Source organism: Bufo gargarizans, chromosome 4 (genome assembly GCF_014858855.1).
Source record: "Bufo gargarizans isolate SCDJY-AF-19 chromosome 4, ASM1485885v1, whole genome shotgun sequence".
Classification (NCBI taxonomy): Eukaryota; Metazoa; Chordata; class Amphibia; order Anura; family Bufonidae; genus Bufo; species Bufo gargarizans.
Window position 1 is genome coordinate 202205404 of NC_058083.1, and position 9901 is coordinate 202215304.

The following is a 9901-nucleotide window of genomic DNA, read 5'->3' on the forward strand; positions in this document are numbered from 1 at the left end:
AGATATAGTATCCCCCAAATCTTACCTAGGCCTCTTGCTCAGTTAAGCCATGCCTCCCAAGTGTCCCTCTTTTGGAGGGACAGTCCCTCTGTCCCTCTTTGATCTTTAAATGTCCCTCTTTTTGACTTGGGGAAGTAATGCATAAATGTGCAATAATACATTTTCTGAACTATCTAAATGGGTTCTACCTGTATATTAGACCATTACTTCATTATTTGGTGCTGATTTAGACATTAAAATATCTATAATCTGATGTTTATTTGCTAATATTTAAATGGATATTGAAAGTGCAAGGAAAAAAATTGTCCCAGGGGCTCCACATACTGTAAAATAAAAAAAAGAACTTACAGTCACCTAACCGATCCCCAGCTGCTGCAGTTGTGATGGAGTCAGTAATTATGCTTTGGCCTAGTATAAAAAAATTGTGGCGATGCGCGGCACACATATTGTCCTTCTTTGCGATTTTCAAAAGGTGGTAGGTAGGGTTAAGCCAGAACTCTCTGCTAGCACTGATGAAGAGTAATCATCCCAAAAGAACTGTCTGCAGATGAGGGGCTGGCTTATTTATTATCCTGTCTCAAGGCCTGTTTAAAAGGTTGACCATTGACTTACAGGATAGCTACCTTACATCTGGTGGCATCAGAGGCACAGCTTGTTCTACACAGTTCTGCCCAACGTGTAGGGAAGCCAGCTGTGGATCATGCCCTTCCCTGCTCTCTATATCTATAAGTCTGGCTCCTGTGAATGCAAGTGCTAGTGAATTTCTGTTCCTCTGACTCCCCCCTGCTGTTCCTTGGTGGTATTGCATTTACTTTGGCTGTGACTTATGTATCTGGTATTATGACTAGGTTTTCTGGCTTCTGGCAATTTGGTCTTATATTACTCTCCTGGTTTTTAACTTCTGGCGTCTGTCCCTCTCATTTTCTTTTGGTGTTCTTGGCATTTCGTTGACCGACTGGCTTTTGACCCTTGTACCTTATGACTACTCTTATTGTGTCTGTTTGTTTATTTACTGTTTGTGCATCGATCTCTCACATATGTAGCATAGGGACCGTCAACCATTTGTGGGGTCACTACATAGGGTGACTGTGCAAGTAGGCAGGGGATAGTGGGTCTGGGGAGTTTTAGGGCTATACTATCCCTGTGTGTATCCGTGCTATATTGCTGTCATATCCTGACAGCACTGATGAGGGGCAATCACCCAAAACAGCTGCCTGCAGATGAGGTGCTGGTTTAGTTGTTATGCAAGTCATGTCTCAAGGCCAGGGGCGTAACTACCATAGTGGCAGTCTATGCAACTGCTATGGGGCCCAGGGGAAGAGGGGGCCCAGTTGGGATCATCCTCTCTTCTACTGGAGGTGATAACTTGGTCAGGACTCTACACTCTAAAGAAACAAGTTTTAGCAAATGAGGCAGTGGAGAAAATGGCCCAAGGGTGGGGGGCCTGGTTTAATCCTTGCTATGGGGCCCTTACTTCTCTATGTACACCACTGCTCAAGGCCTGTTTAAAAGGTTGAAAATTGACTTAAAGGACAGCTACCTTATATCTGGTAATGTTAGAGGCAGAGCTTGCTAAGGCTACTTTCGTATCAGCGTTTTTGCTGGATCTGTCAGGGATCAGCAAAAAACGCTTCCATTATCATAATACAACCGGCTGCATCTGTTGTGAATGGATCCGGTTGTATTATCTCTAAAATGACCAAGATGGATCCAGCACTAAAACCATTGTAAGTCAATGGGCGCCGGATCTGTTTTATTTTGTGTCTGAGAAAAACGGATCCAGCACCATTGACCTGCATTGTGTTTCATGCCGGATCTTGTCCATGGGAACGCAACCAAACGGAACGGAATGCATTCTGGTAATGTTCTAGCATGCTGATGCAGCAGAGTTGAATGTGAATTGTCTCAGATTCTGTAAAAAATAAAATAAAATGCACGACAAAATAATGGAACATTCAGGGCTATTTTGTCTTGCAGAATAAATAACACCATATCCGAAAACTGACTCTATGTTAAGTCCTACATCACTGATCCATTATCTGAGCACAGGTAGGAGTAAACTGCTCTGAAGTAAGAGGTGTACTTGTACAGTATATTACAATATTTTATGATTTTTTTATTCTATCAACAAATGATAGAAATAACAGAATGCAATGGCCCTTTAACAGTTGCTTAGAGAATTCTGTGAGTCGGTATTCTCAGCTCCACCTTACTTGCAGTTTCGTTTCTCTGATATTTGTAGAGAAGCTCGGCACGGCTTCAGCAATCCACAGGTGGACAACTGAAAAAATGGAGGAATATATGTGGAAAAACATATTTGAAAATGAGATACTGGATCAAGGAATTAACAATGTGTGGAGCTTTTGTGTGGATGAAAACCTCCGGCCACAGATGGGCTATCTGCAGTACAAACAGTACACCTATGGAAGGTAACAAAATGATTATCAATAGGAGAAAGTGGGAGGGGGTGGGGAAGTTGTGTTATGTTCACCTATGTACGAGAAACAAAGGATAGTTTGGGGTTTGTCCTGTCTATTCTCCTTACAGTACTGAAAATAAAATACGCAGGTAGAGAGGACACCAGTCACAGAAGAGACTTTAATTTCAAAATGTAATGTTATAGTATGCTGATACAGCAGAGCTGAATGTGTCACTTGAGGCTAGGTTCACATCTGCAGCAGACGTCCTGTTAAGGGCCCTGGGTCCCAGATTCTGTAAAAAAAAAAAAAATGCAGCACAAAACAGTGGAACATGCTGGGCTATTTTGTCTTGCAGAATGAAGGACACCATAAAGAAACCTGACAGACCCCATTATAGTCAGTGAGTCTGTCGGGAACCACTGGTGGCCATCATTAGTGATGAGCAACATAGACAATATTCAAATTCACGATATTTTGTAAATTTTGGGCCAAATATTCGCCATAAATTAGCAAATTCAAGAATTGGTCATTGTTTACTTGATTGTGAAAATCGGCAATGTAATAAATTTGTGATAAAGTCGCGATTAGAATATTCAACACTATTCGCGAATACGAATATATAGCACTATATTCTAAATATTCGCAAATTCTCGAAGTGGCGATATTCGCAATTAAAATTTGAAGAACGGATCCATCCTTCCGTCTTATGGATTCTGTTATTTTACGTTATAACCATGTTATAACCGAAAGCCATAACGGAATCCATAACGCTAGTGTGAACCCATCCTTATTGCAAACCACAGTGTATACCCATAAGCCTGTGTGAAAAAAGCATGTTCCCATTCTAGTTGCATGGAGCATTAATACAGCACTCTTACAAATATATGGGATATGGGACCTTAACTATATATATATATATATATATATATATATACACACACACATACATAGTGTATATTTACTTATGAACCTTTTTTTCATTTTTAGCAGGGGCTAGGAAAAAATAGCAAATTTGACCACTTTCGGCCAATAAAGGCATGTTTTATGGATGGCAAATAATTTTTTTTTGCATGGCTACATTTCAAGAGGCAACATTTTTTCCCCCTTGATGTAGTCTAATGGGGTTGTTTTTGTGTGTTGTAGGCATTATTTAACTCCATTGTGAGGGATATGTTATTTATTGATTGGAGGGGAATGAGAACAAAACATTATTACCTGTCAGTGTTACTCTCTACAGGTAATTTAGTAGCCCCCTTTCCCTGTTAAACTCCTTAGGTAGTTCACATCTGAGGGGTTAGGGTCCATTCACACGTGCGTTGTTTCTTTCCTGATCTGTTCCGTTTTTTGCAGGAACAGATCTGGACCCATTCATTTTAAATGGGTCCTGAAAAAAATCGGACAGCACAATGTCTGATTTTTTTTCAGGACCTATTGAAAATGAATGGGTCCAGATCTGTTCCGCAAAAAAACAGAACAGATCAGGAAAGAAACAACGGACGTGTGAATGGACCCTTAAACTGATGGGATTGTATTTCCTAATCTCAGTTATTAGAGATGGGATATCAGCTGTATAATATTTTGGGCACTATCACAGTGGATAAGGAGTGACCCACCATGTACTGCGATGGACTATTATGTCACAGGACAAAAAGGTATGAAAACCTTGCCTACCAAGCTGTAAAACTGCCATATCACTAGCTATGGGGCCAATAATTTTTTTTTTTTTGAGGGGGAGTGGAGAGGGAGGTAATTGGGTTTAACAACATTGTACCTTGACAAATAACAATAAGGTGGCTTTTTGCTATATTGGGGTTTTCTGATATGTGATGCTATTACACACTCACCTAAAGAATTATTAGGAACACCTGTTCTATTTCTCATTAATGCGATTATCTAGTCAACCAATCACATGGCAGTTGCTTCAATGCATGTAGGGTTGTGGTCCTGGTCAAGACAATCGCCTGAACTCCAAACTGAATGTCAGAAGTGGAAAGAAAGGTGGGCTACAACAGCAGAAGACCCCACCGGGTACCACTCATCTCCACTACAAATAGGAAAAAGAGGCTACAATTTGCACAAGCTCACCAAAATTGGACTGGAAAAATGTTGCCTGGTCTGATGAATCTCAATTTCTGTTGAGACATTCAAATGGTAGAGTCCGAATTTGGCGTAAACAGAATGAGAACATGTATCCATCATGCCTTGTTACCACTGTGCAGGCTGGTGGTGGTGGTGTAATGGTGTGGGGGATGTTTTCTGGGCACACTTTAGGCCCCTTAGTGCCAATTGGCTATCGTTTAAATGCCACGGGCTACCTGAGCATTGTTTCTGACCATGTCCATCCCTTCATGACCACCATGTACCCATCCTCTGATGGCTACTTCCAGCAGGATAATGCACCATGTCACAAAGCTCAAATCATTTCAAATTTGTTTTTTGAACATGACAATGAGTTCACTGTACTAAAATGGCCCCCACAGTCACCAGATCTCAACCCAATAGAGCATCTTTGGGATGTGGTGGAACGGGAGCTTCGTGCCCTGGATATGCATCCCTCAAACCTCCATCAACTGCAAGATTCTATCCTATCAATATGGGCCAACATTTCTAAAGAATGCTATCAGCACCTTGTTGAATCAATGCCACGTAAGGCAGTTCTGAAGGCAAAAGGGGGTCCAACACCGTATTAGTATGGTGTTCCTAATAATTCTTTAGGTGAGTGTATATAGCTTTAATTATTGCTCCTTATGCTGCTGTTTTAATTTTCACACACGAGGTGGTGGGGGTCCCATTTTGCTATGGGACCCTATAAATTAGAGTTAAGCCTCTGACTGTATATATATTGCCAAGGACAGAATCAGATTCTGACAAGAAAGACCAAATGTTTTCCAGATCTTATGGAGTAGGATCCAATATAAAATTGTTGTCATGTTTGAACTATCATAGTGTATTCTATAAGTTTAGCCCTTTCTTGTTTTAGATTTCAGTGCTCAAGCTGTGAGAGATGGTGGAACTCGGCACAGGTACATATCATGTTTTTGATAAGGTTGGAGCCAACATCTAGACGTGGCACTGTGAAAATGAAGATCTACAGGCAAACATGTAGACGATGTAACACCTCTATTTTTCAAAAGCCTGAAATCAGCAGAGAGAACATTAAGCGGGTTATCAGCAATCTGGTAAGCAAAATCCAAAGCATGGTCTATGGACGGAGAAATACAAACCCACCGTTAATGCCTGAGAATTACAGTGCTGATGTGGATGGACCTCATGAAAAGAAGCATTGCGAGGCTTGTCAGATGCAGGTGTGTTCATGGAATACAGAGCATGGATTAAAAACAAAGGTCGATAATCCCCAGCTATTGGCAAGTTCAAGAATTCAACAACAAACTAAAAAGATTTCCTTTTACACTAATGTACCTCACCGTCCAACTGCGGCAGTTCACCAGTCACCAGATAACGAAAGTGCAACAACGATTCTTTTAATAGTTGCTTTACTAATTGTTGTTTGGTCGGTAATTCAAGGTTTCTCAAAACAATAGAGGTGTCCTCTACCCTATAGCTTGTGGGGAATTTAATAAGCTCTGTACACCAGTCAACTGGACTGTGCAAAAAATTGTGACTTATAAATGTTCATGCCACCAGTTCATAGCTGGTGTAGATTTGCTTTTAGGTGCACAGACAGGCAAAGATATGACAAATTTTCCTATGACACCTGAACCCCTTAATAGGAAGTGCCACCAACTTAAAGTTAATTGTACAACCACATAGCGGTGGAAATTATGACATTGTAATAAAGCAATATACATAGATTGGTAGAAAAAAAAATGTATTTTTTTTTTAAATAGGAATATTTTATCTATAGCATAACGCACACAGCAAAACACAGAGTATGGGACTTGTAAGGAGTCTCTATGGTGTCTGTATAGTAACATAGTACATAACATAGTACATAAGTTGTAGTATAATAGAGTTGTATAGTTTTTCTGTAGTGTGCCATATTCTTTCTTAGGCCTCTTTCACACGACAGTATGTCCATTTCAGTGTTTTGCGGTCCGTTTTTCACGGATCCGTTGTTCCGTTTTTTGCTTCCGTTGTGGTTCCGTTTCCGTTCCGTTGTTCCGTTCCGTTTTTCCGTATGGCAAATACAGTATACAGTAATTTCATATTAAAAATTGGGCTGGGCATAACATTTTCAATAGATGGTTCCGCAAAAAACGGAACGGATACGGAAGACATACGGATGCATTTCCGTATGCATTCCGTTTTTTTGCGGACCCATAGACTTTAATGGAGCCACGGAACGTGATTTGCGGCCAAATATAGGACATGTTCTATCTTTAAACGGAACGGAAAAACGGAAATACGGAAACGGAATGCACACGGAGTACATTCCGTTTTTTTTGCGGAACCATTGAAATGAATGGTTCCGTATACGGACCGTATACGGACCGCAAAAAACGGCCCGCAAAACGGAAAAAAAAAACGGTCGTGTGAAAGAGGCCTTAGAAGAAGTGCTTCACAATTTTTCTTGTGTGTTGAATATATTTTTTAACAAAGCCGCTTAAATAAAGATACAACTTTGTTGCTAATTGGAGCTGGACTGGACTTTTTCAAGTTTGTGGGATTTCGTTATCGCCAGCACTATCCAGGGGCTGTGTCTGTGCTCATTGCAAATGAACACAGGTGAGAGCTGCTAACATACCTGTTTTTCCAGTTTTTCTGTAGTGTGCCATATTCTTTCTTAGAAGAAGTGCTTCTCATTATTATGGTATGCCGTGTGCATGAGGCCTAAGGCTGGGTTCACACGAGTGATGACGGATTGGCTCCGTATGTGTTCAGGGTGCGTTCAGTGAAACTCGCACTATTTTGCAAGCAAGTTCAGTCAGTTTTGTCTGCGATTGCGTTCAGTTGTTCCGCACGGGTGCAATGCGTTTTGATGCGTTTTTCACGCGCGTGATAAAAAACTGAAGTTTTACAAACAACATCTCCTAGCAACCATCAGTGAAAAACGCATCGCACCCGCACTTGCTTGCGGATGCAATGCATTTTTCACGCAGCCCCATTCACTTCTTTGGGGTCAGGCCTGCGTTACAAACGCAGAATATAGAGCATGCTGCGATTTTAAAGCATTGCAGAAGTGATGCGTGAAAAAAAACGCTCATGTACACAGCCCCATTGAAATGAATGGTGCCGGATTCAGTCCGGGTGCAATATGTTCACCTATCGCATTGCACCCGCGCGGAAATCTCGCCCGTGTGAACGCAGCCTTATGCAGCACAGGTCCAATCACTCCAGTCATGTATTGTTACAGGGGTTATCCCACAAATTAAAATAAAAAAAATATCTGGAGTGAAGCACACAATAACTTTAACTATATCAATGTATAAAACTCTGTTCTCCGTTGTACTCTTCAGCTTTTTTTTTCCACTTTTTTAGTCACATTATCAATTGCTAATCCCTTCCCTCCCTACATAGAAAATAACCCCTCACACATAGCGCCATAGATTCTGGTGCAAAGCAGCACTATAGAATGCAATGCACTTTCCTTCTTCACTGTCTAGAGAGATGTAGTTTTATATTTGTATGAGTTTAGCAGTAGGAATAAATTAATGAAAGGTGCCTGGATTGCTAAACAATGAGATCACAGAGAGGACAGAGAGGAGGTAACTGTGCGTGTTTGTCCACCTCTGAATGCAGGAAAAGGTGGACCAGAATTTTATGGGGTAACTCTTTGAAATATTCATAATTAGAGATGGCCTTGCGGTTCGCCCGGTGGTCGTTTCGTTGAGAACTTTGCGCGTTCGCGATTCGCCGAACATGCAAACATATGGCAATATTCGCGCCAGCCATATTCTTTTACATTGTGAAGAACTTTGACCCATGACACATCCATCAGGTAGTACAGGACAGCCAATTGAGACGTTTCAGCACATGGACATACCCCCTACCTTATAAATAAACCTGATCTGGCCGCCATTTTACATTCAGTCTTTTGCCAGTGTAGGGAGAGGTTACTGTGTGGAGCAGGGACAGGCTGTTAGGGACACCAAACGCTAGCTAATAGGGCCACAAAAGTCCTTTTAAGGAATGGTATAGGTGTGCTATCGATAGGTGGGACATACTGAGGGGTGTGATATACTTATAATATACTTTCTAACATAGAAAGTATATTATAGTGCAATTGTATTGTGCAGCAGTTGTTTGTGGTTTTGCTGCGATACAGAGTGACAAACGCTATTGGAACAAATAATTTCTACTGGTGTGATATACCTGTTGCCCCCCCAAAAAAACTGATTGAGGCAGGGGTGTTATATACCAATAATATACGTTCTATATAGTGCATTTAGGTTGTGCAGCATTTGTTTGCAGTTCTGCTGCGTTACCGCATCAACACAGAGTGACAAACACTACTTGAAGGAATAATTTCTACTGGTGTGATTCACCAGTTGCCCCCCAAAAAAACTGATTGAAGCAGGAGTGTTATATATCAATAATATACTTTCTATATAGTGCATTTAGGTAGTGCAGCATCGTTTGCGGTTTTGCTGCGTTACCGCATCTACACAGAGTGAAAAACACTATTTGAATAAATCATTTCTACTGGTGTGATTTACCAGTTGCCCCCCCAAAAACTGATTGAAGCAGGGATTTTATATACCAATAATATACGTTCTATATCAGTGGTCCCCAACCGCCGGACCGCGGCCCAGGACTGGGCCCTGGAAGATGGGTTGCCGGGCCGCGGCGATCAGGGCAGTCTTTAATGCTGTACTAATGAAGCACTTCCATTATGGAAGCGCTTCATTAGTACAGAAGGACTAGGAAGCGGTGAAGGATCTGTACTCACCGCTTCCTGGTCCACGGCTCGGTTATCGGCTGTGCAGGGCTGCGCACAGCGCGAGATCGCTCTGTGACCTCCCACTGTGCGCCGCTATACACAGCCGACAGCAGAATGAAGAGTATGATCGCGATGGTGACCAGGAGAAGGAGGGGTAAGTGTTTTTTTTTAACTTTATTTGCACTGGGGGCTGATGGCTGACCTGGGGGACTGATGACTGACATGAGGGGCTGACATATGGCTGACATGAGGGACTGACATATGGCTGACATGAGGGGCTGATGGCTGACATGAGGGTCTGATGGCTGACATGAGGGGCTTATGGCTGACATGAGGGGCTTATGGCTGACCTGAGGGGTGACATGGGGGGCTTATGGCTGACATGGGGGCTTATGGCTGACATGGGGGGGCTTATAGATGGCTAAAGGTTTAAGGGTTGATCTGAGCCATTGGGGGTCTGATCTGAGGTCTGATTAACATTGGGGGTCTGATTGCTGGTCTGACCTGACGTGTAATTAAAAATATTTTTTCTTATTGTTCTCCTCTAAAACCTAGGTGCATCTTATAGGGCGAAACATATGGTACAGTGCAGCAGAGACCATAGTCAGTTTATATAGTCGTTATATAGTGTTGTATATTT

The 9901-nt window shown here is 41.8% G+C and overlaps 1 protein-coding gene across 1 annotated transcript; it reads left to right on the forward strand.

The window, feature by feature from the left end:
- The first annotated feature begins 2249 nt into the window (after positions 1-2249).
- LOC122935946 (receptor-transporting protein 3-like) lies at positions 2250-6525 on the forward strand. Its single transcript, XM_044291908.1, has 2 exons — positions 2250-2429; positions 5401-6525. The coding sequence occupies exons 1-2, from the start codon at positions 2290-2292 to the stop codon at positions 5960-5962; spliced, it is 702 nt and encodes a 233-aa protein (XP_044147843.1). The 5' UTR covers positions 2250-2289; the 3' UTR covers positions 5963-6525.
- Positions 6526-9901: the final 3376 nt, after the last annotated feature.